This window comes from Eulemur rufifrons, chromosome 6, assembly GCF_041146395.1.
Source record: "Eulemur rufifrons isolate Redbay chromosome 6, OSU_ERuf_1, whole genome shotgun sequence".
NCBI classification, from domain to species: Eukaryota; Metazoa; Chordata; class Mammalia; order Primates; family Lemuridae; genus Eulemur; species Eulemur rufifrons.
The window spans coordinates 96,014,414-96,036,458 of NC_090988.1; the positions used below are offsets into that span (position 1 = coordinate 96,014,414).

Below are 22,045 nucleotides of genomic sequence, written 5' to 3' on the forward strand. Positions count from 1 at the left end.
CCCACGTGACACCTACCTGCTGGGCTCAAAACCCTGCCTCTCTACCCCTCTACCACTTAAGATATGTGATCACAGGCAAATCACTGAAATCTCTGAACCCTACTTCTTTGTTAGAAAGCAAGGATACCACCAGAGCTGATCCACAGCCAGGTTAAAGACTAATAGGCCAGTGTCTGCTCTGAATTATTATGTGCCTGGGCTCGCTACCTGTTTGAAGTATCGAAACTATGAACCTCTGGATATTGTCACCTACCTACCCCACAGGACAGTTGTCACCACGTATGTTGCTCTTACCATCACCAGCAGCTAGTTTCTCCCTTCACTGGGATCTGGAATCTGGTTCCTAGGAATCAGGTAGTTACAAAACCCCATGTCACCAGCAACCCTAAAACTGCTTCCGATCTTTCCCAGCTAGAAGACAGTCATCACCATAGGAGGCAGGGCAGGAAAACCAAAACTGAGGACAGGCCTCTCTTTTTGTTCTTCTGAAGTCTTCTCTCCTGCAAATCGAGGCATCGCAGACATACAAAATACCCTGCTTCAACGTATCTACTCCCCTTCGAGGAAGCCACCACTCACAAAGTAGGCAGGACAGAAAAGCGTTCAACGTTCAGTTTCTTTTAATGACCCCCATCTCCCTGAAGGGCAGGTGTAGGCAGTTAGGCGATGGCAAGAGCTGTTCACTTGAAGATCTTGCCCTGATTGAAGGCTTTGCCCACATGCTGGAAGGCCCCCTCCCAGGAAAAGTACTCTCGAACCAGCGTCTGAGTCTCCTCACTGCCAGGATCCAGTTTCCGCCATGTATATGACTCGTAGTCCACCTGCCAATCTGGACTCAGCTGGGGAGAAAAAGCCAGCAAAGCACGTGGTCAGGTTATGGGACACTATCCCACACCTGTGTTACTTCCAGCTCAGACACATGTCATCACATCCCAGGACTCCTGTGAATGGGAACAGCTCCTTCCTATACACATTCCTGAGCTCTCCTGGACAGCTACCGGCCCAGGCACAAAACACTGTGCTTCCTATATCCTTGCCCCACCCTGAAAAGACCCCTCCCCGCCACCTTCCTCACCGGAAAGGCAAGCTCCTGGCCCCGGAAGACCCAGACTCCAGAAATGGAGCTGCTGTTGTTGGTGCCAAAGAGGATGACACTGGCAAAGGCATTCTTCCTCAGCTTGTCCAACCGCTGGAACATTCCTGAAGGGGCGAGGGAGAACATTCAGCCTGTGGAATCACAGCACCCACCACATTGTTCTCCTTCCTCTTTCCAGACCCACTCTCTTCTTACCAGTGATGAGGTTGCAACTCATAAAGGTCTGGGTGAGCTCTTCAGGGAAGCGGTACTCAGAGTACCACAGGGACCAGCCATCCTTATCAAAGTGCTCCCAAAAATATGGCAGTGCCACAGACTGTGTGTCCTCGTTGGAGTACTTGCGCTTAAATTCATCCAACACAAAGGTACTGAGAGGAGAAAAAAGCATAAGGAGGTCAATAAGGAGAAGGGTTGCCAGGCTAAGAGGAGCTCAGAGGGTTTTCACTGAAAACGTACTGGCTTAACGGAGGCAGTCACTGCGCTGGCAGATTGTGTAACCTTATGAGGGAAGAGAGCTGAAGGGGTATGAACGGGGGGCCTAGGACACTCCCCTGCAGAAGTATGCCAGGCTCGTGGAGGGTGGCACTCAAAGGAGGCCCATCAGACCTGCCCCAGAAAGGGCATGGTTAACTGCTGCCCCCAGGTGGGCAGACAGGGTGAGGACTGAGTTTTCTTTTTTTGGTCCAGCCCCTCCCCGGGCTGTTTTCCAGGAGCCACATTCAGTCACTGACTCACCCGTCTCCCCCTCCCCACAGGCCTCTTCAGGTTACACAAGCTGCAACAGGAATGTAAGCAGTGAACACTGTGAAAGGGCCTCTATGCCAAATCTTACACCCATGTCCTTTAGTCCCCCTTTGCCCAGAAACAAGTTCCAGTGCAGGAAAACCCCAAGGGTCAGGCTATCTTTGAAGCAATCTCACACACTGAGCAGAGAATGCTAGCATCAATATAGGAGAGGTCACTCCTCCCACAGCTGGAGATTCTATTTTCTCTCTTTCCGATTTTAAAAATAACATGCTGACTGAAGAAAACCACCCATAACACCAATAAGTAAGATAACTAATTAGTATTTTCATGTATTTTCCTCTGGCCTTTGATTTTCCAAAGATGCAGCCAGGCCGTGTATGGTGTTCTACCTTACTCTTCGTTATTAATACTGTGACATGCTATTAAGAATTCTTTGCACTAGTAATCCCAGCTACCTCGGGAGGCTGAGGCAGGAGGATCCCTTGAGGCCAGGAGTTTTAGACCAGCCTGGGTAACATAGCGAGATCTGGTCTCAAGAAAAATAAAAACAAAACCAGAATCCTTCGCGAAGTTTCAATGGCTAAATAAGCATCTACTGCATGATTATGCAGTTAAACTCTGAATGTTAAACTGAATATTTAGGTGATTCAATTGCTCATTAGCACAAATACTGCCACAATGAGTACATTTCACTCAATCCTTCTAACAAACCCATGACTTACAGACTGCTACCCTTACCTCCCCTCCCTTTATAGATGAGGCTAAGTGGTACGACCTATCCAAGATTACACTGTAGCAAAAAGCAGAGAATCTGCCCTTTAACCCTAGATCCCAGGTTCCTTTATAAATGCATATCAGAGGCTGGGCGTGGCGGCTCACGCCTGTAATCCTAGCATTCTGGGAGGCCAAGGTGGGCGGATCATTTGAGCTCAGGAGTTTGAGACCAGCCTGAGCAAGAGCGAGACCCCCCCCCCCCCCCCCCCCGCATCTCTACTAAAAAATTGAAAGAAATTATCTGGACAACTAAAAATATATAGAAAAAATTTAGCCGGGCATGGTGGCGCATGCCTGTAGTCCCAGAGACTCGGGTGGCTGAGCCAGAAGGATTGCTTAAGCCCAGCAGTTTGAGATTGCTGTGAGCTAGGCTGACGCCACGGCACTCTAGCCAGGGCAAAAGAGAGAGACTATGTCTCAAAAAAAAAAAAAAAAAAGAAAGGAAATGCTTATCAGAAACCTCAGCTGAGGAGCTTTAAAACCTCAACCACCCCAAAAAGTGGGAATGGGATTTTTTCACACTCTCCTGAACTGTTCAAACTTTATTATTCCATGTATCAATTTTTTTTTTCCAAGTGACCACAGGCTCCTACAAGTTTAGCCGGGTCTTAAAAGGGCCAGAATTAAAAACTGGACAAATGATGACGTTTGTCTTTGAGGGCATCACCTTTGTGACATTAAAGTGCTTGGGGAAAACATTTTTGGCAACTCAGTAGGGCATCATGGTAATGCAACAAATAGGCATTAATAAACATTCCCCAAAGTGTATAAGAAAATGCAAAGTTTATTAAAGATTTAAAGTTTACTGCCTATTTTCTGCCCTGAGTACAGACCTACTATATATGAAAATCTATAGCTAATAATTAGCAGTGTCTTCATTACAATAGCATACGTCATTTGGGTTAGTTCTCATGCCTTATTTACACACACCAAAATTTCTGCTCACACTTGACCTGCCCCTGTGCTAGGTTCAAGGCAAACCACTTTAGTTCAAAAAGAAATACAGCTTTAAGTGCAACTGCATCTGGAGCCTTCACTCTCGACTACAGGACCAGCTGCTCCTGTCCATTAGTGTGACGCCTGTAATTCACAACTCTACACAAAGTTACCAGGTCCATCACCAGCGGGTGCTGGTTCACCCCACATGAAAACAATTACAAAATGGGAGGCGTCAAATCTGAACCGTAACAGACCAAGTAGTGAAAGGATGAATGGCTTTGGGAATGGCAGAGTGAGTGGGAGGAAAAAGTGCAGGGAAAGAGTCTCACAGCAAAATGACCACAGAATAAATATTTCTCATATTGCTTGAACTCTCAATAAAATGACTTGGGGCGGTGATGGAAGAAAGACTTGATGACAGAGAAGTGGGCAAGCACTGGGTGTCCCATTTTTCTTACACCAAAAATCTCCCTTTTACTATTACTACTAAATGCTTCCAAGAACCCCTACATTTACTGAAAAGAGGATAGAGACCACCCTGTACACTTCCTTCTCAAACGTTAACTCCCTCAACTATGGAAACAATATGTAGCCATGATCATTATCCTTTCTCTTAGTGAGCTATTTTTGGTAGTCTGAGTCATCAAAACAGGAAAAAAAAAAACAAACAAAAAACCCAACCCAAAGGAACCTGCTCTGGTGCCTGCTGCCTCCGCACTGCCTGCCCTGCAGAGCAGAGGTGAGGCTCTCTGCGCCTTCTTCCTCCCTGCCTCAAATGAGCACACTCAAGACCAGTTTACCTCCACACTGAATTCTGTCTCCACCTCTTTCTTTGCTAGCACCTGTAGTACTAGCTACTCAGGAGACTGACATGGAAGGACTGCTTGAGCTCAGGAGTTTGAGACCAGACTAAGCCACATGGCAAGAACCTGTCCTGGCCAGGTGTGGTGGCTCACACTTTGGGAAACTGAGGCAGGAGGACTACTTGAGTCCAGGAGTTTAAGACCAGCTCAAGCAACGTAGCGAGACCCTGTCTCTACAAAAAAATAGAAAAATTAGCCACGCATAGTGGTGTAAACCTGTAGTCCCAGCTACTGCTTGACAGGCTGAGGCAGGAGGATCCCTTGAGCCTAGGAGTTTGAGGTTGCTGTGAGCTATGATGCCACTGCACTCTAGCCCAGGCAAAAGAGTGAGACCCTGTCTCAAAAAAGAAAAAAAAAAAGGAAAGAAGAAAAAAAAAGGAAAGAAAAAAGGAAAGAAGAAAAAAAAGGAAAGAAGAAAAAAAGGAAAAAGAAGAAAAAAAAGGAATAAGAAAAAAAGAAAAAAAAAAAAGGAAAGAAGAAAAAAAAAAAGAAAGAAAAGGGAGTTCCAATCTTCCTGAATACTGGATATACTGGGAACTTGCTTTCTACTTTCAAAATGTGCCCACAAAATGATGATTAGCTCAGGAAGTTGCTTTATTTGCAACTAAAATATACTTTTCAATTTTATATGGACAACCTAAAATTCTGGCCCCAGCTATGTGTGAGAAGGGGCATACAGAGGTGGTTAGAATAGGGCTTCTTGGGTCCCATATCCTTCTCCCCACCCAATATCCTTACCTCTTGGGCAGGTGAGCAAAAGGGTCCTTGGCCTTGGGCTCAGCAGCCAGGGCCTGCTCACATTCGTCCATCTCCTCCTCAGGAGCAGGGGCAGCTGCCTTTTTCTCCTCTTTCCGCTCGGCCTGGGGCTTTGGCTTCTCTTCCCGTGAACCCTTCTCTTTCCGTGGGGTGTCCTTTTTCGGTTGGCTCTCTGCAAACTTTTTAGCTGATGGGGAGGAAGGGAAAAAAGTGAATGAATGTCCTGCCTATTTCCATACCCCTCCAAAACCATGCAGAGCAAGCAGGGCCATAGAGGAAAATTAATGGATGGGACAGCTAAGCAATCTGGGCTCTAGACTGCCCCGACACCAGTTCGACATACGTCCTTGAGCAAGGACAACACTCAGCAACAATACATTTTACATCGTAACTATATATTTTAACGCAAATCAGAGTACGTTTGTGTACAAATCAAACTGATCAAAATATTAATTACTACATGTGATACCCTACATTCTGTGGGTCCACATAACCCAAAAAGCTAAACAGGAAATCAAGGGGTTGATGCAGATCGAACCAGATCCTGACCCTGGCCACAGGCTTCTCTACCTCCTCAGACTCACCATCAAACTGGGCCATCTTCTCACACAGTTTCACGTCCCCCAAGACAGCTCGGAACTGGGGCTGGTTAATGCAGGTGAGGAACCAGCGGTTGGTATTGGGAAAGGCCTGGCGGAAAGAAGGCTCCAGGACCTGCCAGGATGAAGGGTGGAAACAAAGTCAGTGGAGGGAAGGGCCATGAAGCGTTTCCTCCAGAGACAGCGAGCCCCTTCTCTTTCTCCACCTCACCTAAGTCAGTCTTCATCTTCCTTTCACACCCCACACGGAAAGCAGCTCCCTACATCACCTCCCCTGCACGACTACTTCCCATTCTTTTTCTAATCTTTTTTAGAGTCCAGTCCAATTTAACAGACGCTTGGGTCCATCTGCCATTTAATATCAATCTACTAGGTAGGAAAATTTAGTGTCTTGCTCCCTGAACAAAACCACATCAGGCCTATTGTTTCTCATCTTTTAAATTTCACATGTCAATAAAACTCAACAGCTGAGGTCCACAGAAGGCTATCAAGTACTTTTGCCAAATAAAATGATAAGACGCTACAGATATCTGGTATTTACATTGATTATACTGCATATGTTTGTATATATACACACAAACACACAACTGTGAAGCTTCAGAAAGTAAAGAAAGAACATTCAGCAGCAAAAAAGCATAACCCATTTAAAATAATGGACAGTCCTTTAAAGGTAGCTTCATGAAGAATTCAGTTGTCATTTTTCAGTTTGCAAAGATCAGAGAGAGAAAAAAATCTTGTCATGGAGACAGAACAGACCAGTCAGGAGTGCTGGTTCTATAGTACATGGGTTCAAATTCTACCCTACCATTTACCGGACTGTGATGAGCCCTGTTTGAGGCCCCTAACTATCTTGGACCAGCAGGGGTTCAAGAGCTGCTGTTTGGAAACCAGTGACATGCCATTCTTTTTTGAGCCAATAACCTCGACAGTGATTATTGCTACCCTGATTTTATAGATGAGAGGGAAAAACTGGGCTAAAGAAATTCAAATACACATATAACCCCTTACCTACATTAATAAATAATGAAGTCAACACTTGAACCTAGATCTGCCTCCAAAAGATCGATGCAGAAGCTACCACCCTCACTGCTGTCTTCACAACTAAGCATAACAAGGCTTTCCAAGAAATATGGGGACAAACTAAACATCTTAGCTACCTTAAAACTAAGGCCAACGGAACATTACTCAACTTCTTAGGAGAAGGGAAAGCAAGTTGTGGCATTGAATCCTGAGATTCCTACAGGCTAGCTCTTATCCCAGTCCTCAGCAGAATACAGGGTAACCTGGAAGACTTGTCACTTTGTTTCTAATCCTCACCTACCCCCTGCTAAATGGATTCTTCATAAACTTCACCTGCTTATAGAGCCACAACAGGGTGCACACAACTGTGATGTCAGCCAGTGTCACTCGTTCGCCCACCAGGAAAGTCCTCGTCTTCAAGTGAGCATCCAGCAGCCCTAGAATTCGCCTCACTTCCTCCTTCGCGTTCTCTGTGGCCTGTTGATTCAAAATAATCAAAGTTACCAGTGGGTACCAATCCCTTTCCCTCACCCCTCATCACCATTAACAGAACTAAGGAAGCTATTTCACTTACTAAATCCTGGCTCACCCCCTGTTTTAATGGAGTCAGATTCTAGTATCATTCTCAATGTTATCAAAAACGAAGCTCTCAATGTTACATTTCTTCTCGGTCAGTCTGGCCTCATTTCCCACTGTACTGATGGTATTCATTTATCTTTGGAGTTTAGATGGAACCTTAGAAGTGTAATCTAGTCCAACCACTCCCCTACCATTTGGTATAACCGCCCTACAGCAGAAATCTCTTTTCTGACCACTCATGACAGACACCACCACCACCCAGTCTGACAAAGAACCCAAATACCATCACCTGCCCATTGCACCAAACTTATACCCTACAGATTATGTCTTCTCATTGATCACAATATTCTTGGCACCTCCTTTTCCCCACCTATTTTATTTCTTACTCTCTAACCCTGAGGAGCTGATGCCATCCCTGCCCCTGGCTTTTCCCCAAGTTCTGGGGCTTACCTGTTTGTTGTGGTGCATGATGCCCAAGGTGGGGAACACCCAGGTACTGGCTGGGGGCACTATGTCGCTATCAGCAAAGCTCACCCACTGCACCACCTGGGCTGCTGCCTCTGGAGTACTTCCCCGCAGTTCCTCATTGCTCACTGCAGAGGCAGAACAGAAAGGTCATAACTTTGGGGTGATGCCAACGCCAATTCAGGTCACTGAGAACGCCTCCTTGCCCACTCCAGTTCACCCTCTTCCTCTCCTACACCCCTCACCTCCAGACTCTCCCATTCCCATATATCCCTGCAAATTACCATAGTAGGCAATGGCATTGCTCTCAAACACACAGAATCCATCATCACCCTCAAATGCTGGAACCTGGGGACAAAGTAGTGAAAAGATAAAGTAAAACACACAAGAATTTCTCACTAGCCAATCCCAGGAACTTAATTGTTATGGATTAAAATGTTTATATAAGGCTGACAACCCTCAAGATGCAAATTCTTGCTACTACTTGAAACTCAGGAACCAAAAATACTTCAATAACTTAGTATCCCTTGCAATCTGAATTCACAATATCTGAACTAGGAAACCAAAAACATTTAGATGTTATGCGATATTTGTATACAATCCCTCTGTCATATAAGCAGAAAGCCAGAAAACAAGACTTATATCTATGCATCATTGAAAGTATTAGGGTACAACCCAGATAACACTTGATCTCCTCTAGTCTTGGCATAATATTTACCTATTGCTGTAAGCCCCTTGGAGTAAGAAGCCTACTCATTAGATACTTGATATATTTGTACTGAAAATACTTGGTAAAATCTTATTCTCTTTCCCACAAATACAAAGTAAGCCTGTGACTTTTATAAAATCACTGAATAGCTGTGTATGATTTGTTACAACTACATGTGACTCTACAATTATCTCAAGATAAAAATATTTTAAATCACTGAAACGTGAAACAAAACAACATGGGACGATCCCTTTTTAAAGATGGAGGCCATTTCCAGAGTGATGGAATCCTAGGGCTCCTTGGGTTCTCAGAACCAAAGGCCCCTCTCCACTTCCCAACTCACCTTGCCGGCAGGAAATTTACGGAGAAATTCAGGGGTGCGGTTGGTTTGACCAAAGTGGAAGTGGGGTGGTGCGGAGAGCACGCGGACCTGAGCACCGCTGTACTGAGCAGCGATGAGAGCCTTGAAGGCCCTCCAGTTTTCAGGATATGTGTACAGGGTCTATGCGAGAAAGAGGGGGAGAAAATTAATGTGAATAAAAGGGTCTCAGTCCTAAATGCCCCCCACCCCAGGATGACTTCCTGGGTAATCCCAATCTGTTCAACTCACCCTCACTCCTTCTGATGAACCAAGTTCTTTAGTACCTGTCATGTAATCAGAGTCCTCCAAAATACCAAGAACAGAACTACACAACTGCTAAATAAAGCTTGTTGACAGATTTGACCTTCCCTAAGGACAACTGTAGAAGAATTCTTTCCCTCACACGTATCTCCAAGAAATCCAGAACTTGTAGCTCCATCAGACTCCATCTGTCTACAAACATACACCCTTCCCTTCACGGAGCCCTTGTTTCATTCATTGATGGTTACCGAGTGCCTGCCTACTCTACCGCTGAGCAGCTCACCCTTCAAAAGCATCACTCTGTCTTAACACACACAACGTCTAAGTTCCCCTTAGAATAGCCAGAGATAACGAATGACATGTCCTCTTCCAAAATCAACTCTTCCTAAAAGCCTTCCTTTCCTTGTCGCATATTTCATCCCTCCGGTCCTGTCCTGCAGCGAGTTCCCTGGTGCTGCTTCTCTATTAACCTGGCCAGCGGGGTCCCACTGGTCTGACCTCACTGTCCACAGAATCCTCTCGCTCCCAAACCTCCTTGGGAAACGACCCTTAATCATGCTAGCTGTATCTGCCCACAAAGACCCTCCTCTTCACCCTGTCCACGCTGCTGTCCCAACAAAACGGTCGCAGAAGTTCCGTCAACCTGCCCAGATCCCACGTCTCAAAGCCGCAATGAAGCCGAAGCCCTTTTTTAGGCTTCAGACGGCCCAGATCCAGCATCTCTTCTCTACCCCAGACCATTCCACCTCTGGCCTCCAAAAGTCACAGCCTCAGTTCCCCTCCAGGCCCTAGGAACCCTGCTCTCCAACAGTATGGTCTGTAGGGCCCAGAAAGTTTCCCACTCGGCTCCAGAACTCTTCTGGCGCCGACCGGCCCCATTTGGGCAAAGGATGGCGCTGGATAAGGAGACCCGGACCATCAGAGCCGGCAAACTCACCCCAGCCGCCATGGTGATTCCGCAGAGAAAGGGGGTGGGGATCTCGGCACTGCCGCAAAGTAAGCCGTCCGGGAGAGAAGGGAGGTGGTAAGGGGACAGCCGTGGAGAAACAGCAGCCGGAAAGCGAGGACGGCATAGAAGACATACGCACGACAGTTCAGTATCCAGTGGCGCTGAATTGGAAAAAGAACGGGGTGGGGCGTGCTGGCCGGCGCGGAAAAAGCTTGCGCCTGCGCAGTGGGGTTCTAGAATGACCCGCCCCCTCAGGCGTAGCGGGCCAATCGCAGTCCCCACGCGGAGATAGAAGGCACGCAGCGAGGAGAAACTCAGAACCAGCTGGAAAAGCCGCCTCTGCGCGGCTACGTGGCACAGCTGCCAGTCCTGCACGGCGTGGCCTCCTGGAGGTGTCCCTGTCCGGCCTGCCCAGGGACAAGTGAAGTTAGGTTTTGCCAAGATCCTCACATGATTCTGTGAAACTCACAGGAGCGGGGAAACAGCTGCTGCACGGAGATGGCAGTTTGCTAAATTCCTTTTGTTTCTGCTCTGATTTTCTTGTAGAGAGAGACGTGTATCTCACAGGGGCCCAAGTCTGAAACCCTCTGCAAAAGCAAGGCTTGCTCACATTAAACCACCTTGCAGCTCCAAGATGGTGTTACTGCAAGAAGAGAGGGCACCCGCCCTCTGGCAGGATCTTAAGGAAGAACACGCCCTGCTCCTTCCACCTGTCAGGAGGCTGGACTCTGCTCCTGGAGGGGCTAACAACGTCAGTTCTGATGTTCATGGCTTTTTACCCATGTTCAGGTTTGAAAACCTCTTACCCAGGCCTGGCGCAGTGGCTCAGGCCTGTTAACCTAACACTCTGAGAGGCCGAGGGGGTAGGATCGCTTATGCTCAGGAGTTTGAGACCAGCCTGAGCAAGAGCAAGACCCCGTCTCTACCAAAAACAGAAAAATTAGCTGGCATCATGGCATGTGCCTGTAGTCCCATCTCCTCGGGAGGCTGAGGCAGGAGGATTGCTTGAGCCCAGAAGTTTGAGGTTGCAGTGAGCTACAGTGATGCCACTGCACTCTAGCTGGGGTGACAGAGCAAGACTCTGTCTCAACAAAAAAAGAAAACCTCTTACCCAATTTAAGAACAGGATGAACTCTCCTATTAAACAAGAGAATGGATGAAGAACCCTGAACCCAAATTTCCCTCCCTGTCACTGTAGATCAGGGGCAGCAGGATAAATGTGGAGACAAACTTGGTTCTTCTCATGAACACTGTTCAACCCACGCACCATGCTGTTATTCAGGAACTCTGCCCCTGTGCCAGGTATGGTGGTGTGCCAGGCACTCCCCACAAGGTGTGCTAAGTGGTAGGAAGGAATAGGCTCCTGAGGTGGAGGATGGCAGGGACAGACCCATTTTAGGGGGTAAGACAAGGTGAGTCCAAGAAGCTGCATTAAAGGTCTTGGGGAGCGGAAGGAGGAAAGGGGAGGTACTGAATGGAAGGAGGATTATTACCAGGTGGACATTAGAGAAAACTGGACAATATTTGTATTAAAGTAGCAGCTTTATTGCCCTTAGAGGTCCATGTCTTCATGTGAGATTTTGAAATGCCTGAGGGAGGAAAACCTGTAAGAAATGATGGAGATCAGGGAACAGGCCTTTGGAATCCTGGAGCGGGGTCACAGTGAGTGTCTGGTCGGCCTGGGACGCAGACACCACAAAGGTGAGGAGGGGCTCAGTCTCTGGCCTCTGTTCACCACTGCTCAGTCCTCTCAGCTCCTGGGTTACCCGAGCCTCAGTTGTCAACCACTCTGCTCCTGTGCCAGCCTCGCCACCGCCTCCTTCCTTGGTTTGCTGCTGCAAGCGTCTCCGGGCACGCCGCCGCCCCTGCCACACTCGGTGCCACAAGGCACAGCGCCAGCTCACTGAGGAGAGTGATGGCCCCTTCACTGTCTCACCTTTAGACCCTTCTTGGGCTGCTTCAAGTCCCTTGGGGCCCTGCTCTGCCAGTGCCGCATGGCCTGGCTGCCCCTCTTCTCCAGTGGCTAGATGCCTGCCACTCATCAGGGGTGGCTCCGCTGGCTGCACAGGGCTCCGCATAGCCCAGTCCTGCACCATCTCTCCAACCTCTATAACCATTTCTTCTACCCCATCTTCACCGTGGTCCCCTGCATGTCCCTGCTCCACCTCTTTCCCCTCCTTGCAGCTCTTTTTCTGTCCATCTAGTTTCAATCTTTTGCTTGTCCCTCCCTGGGGAGACTCCTCAGTTCCACCTCCTTCTGACCGTGGTCTCTTGGTTCCCTGTTCTATGTGGCACCCCAATGCTTCCCTGAACACCCGGACCAGGGCAGCAGTGAGCTGGGTGAAGGGAGCCGGGGGAAAGGGGATCGGTGTAGCAGACAGTATGGAGCTCGGGGAGCTGGGCTGCAGTAGGGGGAGCAACCCCCACTCCCGACCCCGGGACGAACGGCGCTGGTACTGGAGGCTTCGGCAGTAATTGGCTGCCACTCGGCAGCAGTTCTGTAGCCGCCCAGCCACCCGGCTGGTCACATTGGCTGCAACATTGTGACTCAGATCAAAAGGGTCCTGGAGATTCATGGAGCCAAGGCGCAGACCCTCCCAGAGATTAGAGGACAGGACCCCTGCCACAGGCAGTGCCTGACCCTCCCGCAGGGACAGCAGTGAGCCACGAAGATCCCAACAAGAGACGCAGGAGAAGAACTGGGCCAGTAGGGAACCTGAAGGAGGAGGAAGATTGGGGAAAGGGGGTCACTTAGAGGCTGGAACTGAGACTGAGACAGGTCCTGCATTAGAGCCATTTCCTTAGCAGGACTTTCTTTTTCTCTTCCAAGAGGCTCACAAGAATCCCAAGAAGCCAGGCTTCTCTGAACACTATAAACAAAAGAGGTCAAGCCAGGCATAGCAGCACACTCCTATAATCCCACCTACTGGGAAGGCTAAGGCGAGAGGAGCGCTTGAGCCCAGGAGTTCAAAGCCAGCCTGCGCAACATAGAGAGACTCATCTCAAAACAATAACAACAAAAAAGGATTAAAGAAGAGGTCAAGCCTTTCTCCCCACACCCCCAGCAATGTCCTTTCCCAAGATGCTGCTCTTTCCCCTTGCTAGCAGTGTAACCATGGGCAAGCCACTTAATTGCTCTAAGGCATGGTTTCCTCATCTGTAAGATGTCAGTAACAATATTAACTGTGTCACAGGGTTGCTGTGAGAACCATGCCTGGCACACAGTGGCGTGATGTCTGTTAACCTATGGTTGTGATTAACAACATTGCTAGCCCTCTACGAGGCTCCCACACTCACTGAGGGGCTCCACATTGGTGCTGGGCTCCAGTCTCGAGGCATCCCTGGGGAAACTACAGTCCCAGCCATCAACTTCCACCTGTTCCCCCTCACCTGTCAAAGTAAAAAAGGTAAGGGTGAGTCTGGAAGCAGGAGGATGGGGGAATTTGAGGGGTAGAAATGGGGGTGATAGCAGAGATCTCATTCTCAGGGTAGCTTAGTGTGTCTCAGTGTGATGAAGAAGAGGACAGATGAAGCTAAGGAGATACAGTGGAGGCTGCGCTGCAGTACCTGCTTTCTGGGTGAGCTGGGACACAGTGGGCAACACAGGAGGGTCCCTGGTCTGAAGAAAATAGATCACGAGCAAGGTCAGGGCGTAGTTATTGAGAAGGGGGCCGCTCCCTGGTAAATAATCAATAATTCCAGTTAGATCAGAGGTGATTCCGATCCCCTCATTGGCAGTTTCTCAACCCCAGTAACTGTACCTACCTCCCTTCTCTCCCTGAATCCCTGCCTTTGTCCTGACACTAACTCAGCCCCACGTCTGTCCTGATTCATTCTCACCTGACAGACCCCGACCCTGAGCCCAGCAGCGGAGGGTGTACACGAGGGGCCGAACTCGCCCATCCAGCTCAGAACAGAGACTCAGGAAACGGGAGTTATGCAGGGCCAGCCTAGGATAAAGTGAGGACAAGGGTGTTAGGGCTCGGAGATCCACAGAACCTACCACTCCCAGCTCTCATTCCAGACTTGTGTAACTGGGGCCAGCTGCAATAAGGCCAAAAGAGAGTTTCCCAAAGTGTTGATGAAACACTGGTCTTGTGAGAGGGTGAGCAAAAGAATGTCAAATGAGTTTGGGAACGACTACATCCTATACACCCATTTTGGACATTCACAGAGCATGTTATTTACGACTGCTCAGAACCATTAATATGCAATGAAACAAAGGCAGGAAGGGAGGGAGAAAGGGAGGAAAAGAAGAGAGAGAAAGGGAAGCAAGGGAGAAAGAGGGGAGGGAGAAACCTGTTTGCATTTAACTTTACATTTCCCAAATTTATTCAACCACAGAACCCTTTTCTATATCCCTTAAAATTGGTATTCCAGGGTACACCTGTTACCACATTGAAATGGAAACCAGACAGGAGGAGATAAATGACAGAAAGAGGAATGGGACCAAACAAGGGCAACTCAAGACTCAGCAGGTACAGGAACTTCCCAAGCCAGGACTCTCTCCTCAACCACCCAAGAACTCTCAGCTGGCCTTCCCCAACCACCTCCCACAAACAAAGGTACCGGTTACTGAGGGAGACGTCACCGTGGAGACCTGAAGGCCGATGGCAGAACTTGACCACAGGGCGCCGGGCAGAGGGTACAGTTTGGACTCGGTACACCCCAGGGACACAGCCCCGGAGAATAGATCCCACCAGCTCCAGCATTGCTCCCCCCTCTGTTTTTTCCCCCTTTGGGGTTTCTGCTAGTTCCAGGGCCTTCCCCAGGTCCCCCTCTCCTCTGTCCTCCTGGAGTGGTGAGGCTGGAGGCAGGGACTGGGGAGAGGCGAGGGTCTCAGAGGCCAAAGCAGAGTCCGGAGTCTGGGGTGCCAGGGAAGAGGAAGGAGTTTCAAAGTCCAGGGCTTCGGAATCTTGGGGAGAAGCTGGAGGCTGCGAGTCTGGAGGGGAGGTCGGGGTACAGGCCAAGGCTTGAGGATCCAGTGGGGAAGCGAGGGCCGAGTCCAAGGATGGAGATTCTGGAGGCTTTGGAGCTGGCTGTGGATGGAAATAAGCTGACCGAATGCCTCTCCTGCTGTCTCTAACCAAGGAACATCCTCATCCCCAAAATAGCTATTACTTATGGCTTATTAGGTGCCAGGCCCTATTCTAAGGGCTTACATGTATTAACTCATTTAATCCTCATAGCAACATTTTATTAAAATTAAAATAACCTTTTTTTTGTTTGAGATAGAGTCTCACTCTGGTGCCCACGCTAGAGTGCCGTGACGTCAGCCTAGCTCACAGCAACCTCAAACTCCTGGGCTCAAGCAATCCTCCTGCCTCAGCCTCCCAAGTAGCTGGGACTACAGGCATGCACCACCATGCCCGGCTAATTTTTTCTATATATTTTTAGTTGTTCAGCTAATTTCTTCCTATCTTTAGTAGAGACGGGGTCTCACTCTTGCTCAGGCTGCTCTCCAACTCCTGAGCTCAAATGATGCACCCGCCTCGGCCTCCCAGAGTGCTAGGATTACAGGCGTGAGCCACCATGCCCGGCTGGATAAAATATTTTTTTTTTAAATATCTTCTTTTGTGGGGGCAGGAGCTACATGGGAACTATACTTTCTGCTCAATTTTGCTGTGAACCTACACTCCTCTAAAGTATAAAGTCTATTACAAAATATAATAGGCCAGGCACTTTGGGAGCCTGGGGCAGAAGGATCGCTTGAGACTAGGAGTTTGAGACCTGCCTGGGCAACATAGCAAGATCTCCATTTCTACAAAATATAAGAAAAATTAGCTGGGCATGGTGGGGTGTCCCTGTAGTCCCAGCTATTTGGGAGGCTGAGGCAAGAGGATTGCTTGAGCCCAGGAGTTGGAGGCTACAGTGAGCTAAGATCATGCCACTGCATCCAGGCTGGGTGACAGAGCAAGACTCTGTCTCAAAAAAAAAAAATAATAATAATAACCCTTTCCTATTCTAAAACCAGAATTTATACATTAGATGTTAGAAAATACAGATAAGGGTTGATGAGAGATTACTTAATAGGTACAATATATGTTATTTGAGTGATGGATATCCTAAAAGCCATGACTTCACCACTATGCAGTCTATGCATTTAACAAAACTACACTTGTACCCCACAAATTTATAGGGAAAAAAAAAGAAAAAAACAGATAAGCAAAACCCCCCAAATTATCTTATTGTATATTCTTTAATGTATTTTTTTCCAAAATAAAGTCATATTATATATATGCTCTTTTGGTTTTTTTTGGTTTTTTTTTTTTTTAATAGTTATATTTTGCAGGGGCCATGCTAATCTTCTCTGTATCGTTCCAATTTTAGTATATGTGCTGCCAAAGCGAGCACTATATGCCCCTTTGAAATCTGGTTTTTTCCCTGTTATGACTGCCATCTATCCCATGTCAATTCATTTGCATCTCATGGAATGCCCATCCATATTCACATTTCCCCAATCACAATAACCCTTTCAGGTGGGCCTTATTATCCCCATTTTACAGATGGGGAACCAAGGCATGAAGAGCTAACGGACCTGTCACAGGACCATTCCCACTGACTCTTCCCAGCTGCCTCCCTGGCCACTCACCTGGGGCTCTTCCAAGTCACCCAGATCCAAGAAGAGGTCAAGATCACAGCCATGGACATCAAAGCTGTTTATGGAAGAGCCAAAAGGATGGACCACACAGCCTGGGTGCCGAACAGAGAATAAAGGTCAAGAGACATCAGGGAGGAGCAAGGGGTGGAAGAACACAACAGGATACAAAGATGGAAGAGCAACCAAACACTCTAGCTGAGGGGGGACTGGGATGCAGACGTGGGGGAGTGAAGCACAGGGAGGGCTGATACAGCAGGGAGGTGACTCACCAGGAAAGAACTCTGTGAAGACCTCCTGCATCAGAGCCACCACAAGGCTCCGAAGGTGCCGCTCAGCCTCAGACAACTCCCTCAGCCCCACGAGCTTTAGCATTTGTGTCCCCACATCTGGGGCCTCGGCTAGTGCTTTGGCCAGCTGCTGACTGTCAGGGGCCGCTCCTTTGGGGGATCTGGAGGCCGGGCTCTGGAACTCCTTCTGCTCCCGTGGCCGGACACGCAGGCGATGTCCTCCTAGGCTGTGCTGGGACTGTGATAAGACAGCCTCCCGAGCACCCACGTCCCCCATCTCCACGATGGCAAACACTCCCTGGAAACCACAAAAGAGGCAGGGATGATGGTTTTGGAACCAAGAATGCAAGCACGTGGTCTGACAGTGGAAGAGGATCTTTGAAATGGGGACTATCCTATAAATTGGGAACATTTGCTTGCTTGCTGTTTTGGTAACAACAGGGGACATATTTAGAAAAGCAATCCTCTCCCTCATTTCTATCCCACACATTTTATTCTCACCACAGTATGCCTCTGAAACTCTCATTTTACCTATTTTATTGTCCCCCTACTCTTCCCAATGATGTGATTTCACAGATTATACTATGGCCAGCCCCTTCACTTTTTCTGGTTTAATTCCATTCTTTTAACATTTATTAAGAATACAAGTAATGAACACTGTGCTAGGCATAAATATAAACACATAAACCCTATCCTTAAGGGACCTGCCATCAAGGAATAATAGCAATGTGACAGCCGTACCACTATGATTTGATTGAGTTCAATGATATTCATTGGGCCGTATTTTTTTAAAGGTACAATATTAGCAGGGGCAGGAAAAACATGGCTACTTTGGGACAAAAGTCCATATTGTTTTACATCCTCTCCAGTGGTAAAGCTGGATCCTCATCCTGTTTATAAAAAGGTACCTGCTATAGTAATCAAGACAGTGTGGTACTGGCATACAGATAGACATTCAGATGAAGGGAGTGGATTGAGACCCAGAAAGAAACCCATATATCTATGGTCAACTGATTTTCAACAAGGGTGCCAAGACCATTCAATGGGAAAAGAACAGTCTTATCAACAAATGGTGGCAGGACAACTGGATAGCCACATACAAAGGAATGATGTTGGACCTTTACCTCACATTATACACAAAAATTAACAGGGGCAGGGGGACTCATCAGTACACAGGCCTTACACCAAACAGAGCAAAGAACCAAAGGGAAGCCAAGGACAAATGCAGCAACTTGGACCTGCCCAGGCCAGTCTTCTGACTGAGGAATCACCGCTCACCGAATGCAGTTCAACATCAAGTTTGCAACCAAAGCCCCAGCTAGAAATTAGGTGTCCCTTTGCTTGGCCTGGTCTTTGTGCATATTTCGCTCAAGAACCTTACAGAAGGCATCAGGAAGGGCAGGAGTAGCAGATTCAGAAGCCTATGTCCTGGCCTTTTCTCTCCTCTCAATACCACCATCCCTAGCAAGAGCTACCACTTGTTAGGGGCTTATAATAAACCAAGGAGTTCACATAAACTATTTCTAAGGCTCATAAGACAACTACAAGGTATGTATTATTATTTCCATTTTACAAATTAAGAAACTGAAATTCAAAGAAGTAACTTGTGACTGCCTCTCAAGTAGAGTCTTAAACTCCCAAACCGCCAACATCCTACTGACAATTTCCCTCGAGGAAATGCGGAGCTTAAATGAGATGGTGCATGTAAAGTATTTACTACACAATTAGTGCATAGTAATTAATAAAAATTTTAATCATTATTGTTATAATAATTAGAAGCCTCAGAAACTTGAGGTTTAAGTTCAAGAAAAGATCATTCTTTGTAATTAAAATAAGTATCAACAAAAACAGGGACATGGAGCTTCCTGAAGAAGTATCCTGGGACAGACATTGCCAACTGCCCACCCAAAATATATTCTCCCCTTCTTCCTTATTAACAGGGACCCGATTTTGTTCAGAAAGGCAAAGTGCCCAGCTAAAAAAGCTTAATTTCTTAGGCTTGCCTATAGCTGGGGGTAACCACATGATAGAGTTCTAGCCACTGAGATAGAAGTCTTCTGAGGAGGCCTCTGGAAAGAGTATTTTCCGCAGAAATAAAGAAAAAGAGGGAAGAGGGGAGTCAGACCCAGCTGCCACTAGCGTTTTATACTCTGCCTGCCCCTTCTTCTTGCCCAAAGATTTGGAAGCAGGAGCCACATTCCAATAACGACAGCACAGGAAAACAACAAAATCCTGGACTGCCCAGGTCTGGACTTCTTGTTACATGAGAAAAATTAAAAAATTATAGTTCAGTTGTAGCCATTTGTAGTTCAGTTGCTGAATGCCTAATAAAAACAGACCCCACCCGATCCTCAAAGATGACCTGGGCTGCTGAGAATATTTGGGATCACCTAAGCCATGCCTACATAACTAGAGTGCGGCCTCAGAACCACAATATGACCTAAGAACACAGCACTGCAACAGTGAAATTTTTTCAAGAGACTAAATGGACACTAATAAAAGGTCTGTAGGGAAGCAAGGCAAAACAGACCACAAAGAACGGGCTTGTTTGTCTAGCAATGTCCAGAGGACAGGGTGTTCTAACCAAATAACCTTAACCTAAGTGCTTCTCAGTGTAAGTTAAAAAACTACCAACTGGTTTATCAACCAGTTACTTGTGAAGTTGATCCTCCAATGGTACGTTGTTCTTTAAGCACTAACTTTCACTATAATCACTCATTTAATTGTCAACTTTCTCCTCTAGACTGTAAGCTCTGTGCGAGCAGGGACCACATCTATCCCATTCACGACTCAGAATGCTGCCCTAAGCATGGTGCCCAGTACAAAGTTAGCAGAAATAAATATTTGGCAAATAAAAGATTCACTGAATAAATAAATGACAAAAGAGTCCCCCAGTGACTAACTCTGGTGAACTGATAAAATCCAAGTGGGTAGGGGAGGTGTGAGAAACTCACAAAGCTAGACTAGCCCAAGTACTGTGGTATCTATCAAGGACAAGCCACATTAGGAACCAGCCCAAACAGGCTTCTGGTTTCTCTCTCTTGTCTCTTTTCAGATGCAGCACATCTGACCCATTCTTTACCCTTAGAGCCAGTCACTCTACCTTGTCCTTGTCCATGACGACACTGGCCACGGGTCCAAATGCCTGGAAGTACTCAGAGAGCTGAGCAGAATCCACATCCTTGGGAAAGCCACTAACAAACACACTTCGAAGTCCCTGGGCCTTTCTCGCAGCTCGTAGTTCTACCAGGTGCCGGTGCTTTCGGCCTCCCAAGTGGGCATCTAGGCTGGGTCCTGCAAAAACGAGTGTAACAAAAAAACATCCAAATCACTCTTCAGTGTATCTGCCTTTGCTCTCTGCAAGCCTAAATCTTACTGATCATTCCAAGCCACAGACAGTGTGACCTCTGAATAAACAAAGTCCTGGCTCCTTTCACCTTCCTCTCTTGTCCATTTGTCTATATAGTGCATTCTCTGAGTGCTTCCGAGAAGAACTAGCTATACTACAAGTATTTCTTAAATCATATATATGTGCTAGGTAGAGCAACACCTGAGAACTGCAAAGAAATTAACAGTTAATTTATCCAGGTCATCTATAGAAGAACTAAATAAATCAGAACCCTGGACAATTCCCATGGATCATCTCTGGGTATGGTATAGTGATTTCGAGTGCAGGATCTGAAATCACACTGCCCAAGTTCAAATCCTAGCTCTGTCAAGTTGTGTGAGACCCTGGCCAAGCTACTTAACCTCTGTATCCATTAATTTCCTTAGATATAAAGTGGAGTTAATATCAGTACCTCCCACATAGGTATTATTCATATATAGCACTTGGCAGAGAATCTGGTACATGATAAATGTGGAAAAACTAGCTGTTATTATTTGTGTACGTCAGCTGTTTGATGTCACCAAGTAAATGTGGGGCCAAGGAAGACTTCTGGGTTTCTGGTTTGCCCTACTGGACAAATAATGGTAGGCCCATTCACAGAGAAAAAAATGGAAGACCATTTAGGGAAGATCATGATTCAATCCTTCAAAAGCAGGCCGGGCGCGGTGGCTCACGCCTGTAATCCTAGCACTCTGGGAGGCAGAGGTGGGCGGATCAGGAGTTCAAGACCAGCCTGAGCAAGAGCAAGACCCCATCTCTACTAAAAAAAATAGAAAGAAATTATATAGACAGCTAAATATATATATAGAAAAGATTAGCCGGCATGGTGGCGCATGTCTGTAGTCCCAGCTACACGGGAGGCTGAGGCAGTAGGATTGCTTGAGCCCAGGAGTTTGAGGTTGCTGTGAGCTAGGCTGACGCCATGGCACTCACTCTAGCCTGGGCAACAGAGTGAGACTCTGTCTCAAAAAAAAAAATAAAATAAAATAAAAAAAAACAATCCTTCAAAAGCAGAGTTTCAGGATTCACTGAGCTCCTTTCCCTGTCATACAAGGACCTTGTCTACTTCTCCTAACCGACCTTCTGCCTGTTCCTCACTGGTACCTTACGCTCCATTCATGCCATCTATTTCACCCATCCTGACTTAATTACTGCCTTCTCTGTGGTCCCACAGCTCTCCAAACATATCTGTAAAGCAATGAAACTGTCTCAATCTCTAGATAGTGAGCTCTTTCATCTCTGAATCCCCTCCCCCCATCCCAAAGACCAGGAGAATACCAGGCACACAGCAAATGTCCAATAGATGATGGTTGAAGTGGAAATAAAATAATAAAACTTTCGTCGTGGAGACTTCGTGTACTGGGAAGGAGGGGTGTAATGAGGTGGGGCTTTTCCCACTCTCCAATCCCCTCGGACATGCAGAGTAAAAACGGAGGTATGTGACCCTACCAACCGACTTTACAGGAACTATGCCCTATAACCCTAACTTTCGCTAGAACCAGCAGACGAAAGCCCGCAACCACCCCCCTCACTAGCCACCGCTTACGGTTGGCTGTAGTAACGTGGCAGAGGCAGCAGCGGAAACCCCCACGCGGCAGTGATTCGACATCCGAATCCAGCGCCGCCATAGCGACTCTCCGGTACCGACAAA

At 47.2% G+C, this 22,045-nt stretch overlaps 2 protein-coding genes and 1 non-coding gene across 3 annotated transcripts; all 3 read right to left on the reverse strand.

Moving 5' to 3' along the window:
- Positions 1-602: 602 nt before the first annotated feature.
- EEF1G (eukaryotic translation elongation factor 1 gamma) lies at positions 603-10,168 on the reverse strand. Its single transcript, XM_069471475.1, has 10 exons — positions 10,107-10,168; positions 8,891-9,049; positions 8,123-8,186; positions 7,824-7,966; positions 7,128-7,271; positions 5,760-5,889; positions 5,158-5,362; positions 1,292-1,464; positions 1,076-1,200; positions 603-839 (listed from the first exon to the last, which is right to left on the reverse strand). Exons 1-10 carry the CDS (start codon positions 10,116-10,118, stop codon positions 681-683), a joined length of 1,314 nt encoding a protein of 437 aa, XP_069327576.1. The 5' UTR covers positions 10,119-10,168; the 3' UTR covers positions 603-680.
- Positions 10,169-11,645: 1,477 nt separating this feature from the next.
- Positions 11,646-22,045, reverse strand: TUT1 (terminal uridylyl transferase 1, U6 snRNA-specific). Its single transcript, XM_069471474.1, has 9 exons — positions 21,941-22,045; positions 20,110-20,300; positions 16,989-17,304; positions 16,711-16,811; positions 14,688-15,157; positions 13,959-14,068; positions 13,686-13,796; positions 13,416-13,508; positions 11,646-12,834 (listed from the first exon to the last, which is right to left on the reverse strand). The coding sequence occupies exons 1-9, from the start codon at positions 22,020-22,022 to the stop codon at positions 11,687-11,689; spliced, it is 2,622 nt and encodes an 873-aa protein (XP_069327575.1). The 5' UTR covers positions 22,023-22,045; the 3' UTR covers positions 11,646-11,686.
- Positions 16,369-16,472, reverse strand: LOC138385556 (U6 spliceosomal RNA). Its single transcript, XR_011233786.1, has one exon. It is a non-coding gene; the product is annotated as a U6 spliceosomal RNA (small nuclear RNA).

Coding starts and splice junctions, on each gene's coding strand:
- EEF1G (XM_069471475.1), bottom strand. Junction 8,187..8,890: donor GTAAATTTCCTGCCGGCAAG/GTGAGTTGGGAA, acceptor CTTTGTCCCCAG/GTTCCAGCATTTGAGGGTGA. Junction 7,967..8,122: donor CAATGCCATTGCCTACTATG/GTAATTTGCAGG, acceptor CTGCCTCTGCAG/TGAGCAATGAGGAACTGCGG.
- TUT1 (XM_069471474.1), bottom strand. CDS start 22,022: ATGGCGGCGCTGGATTCGGATGTCGAATCACTGCCGCGTGGGGGTTTC. Junction 15,158..16,710: donor GTGACTTGGAAGAGCCCCAG/GTGAGTGGCCAG, acceptor TTCCATCCACAG/CCAGCTCCAAAGCCTCCAGA. Junction 13,797..13,958: donor TCAGGGTCGGGGTCTGTCAG/GTGAGAATGAAT, acceptor ATTATTTACCAG/GGAGCGGCCCCCTTCTCAAT.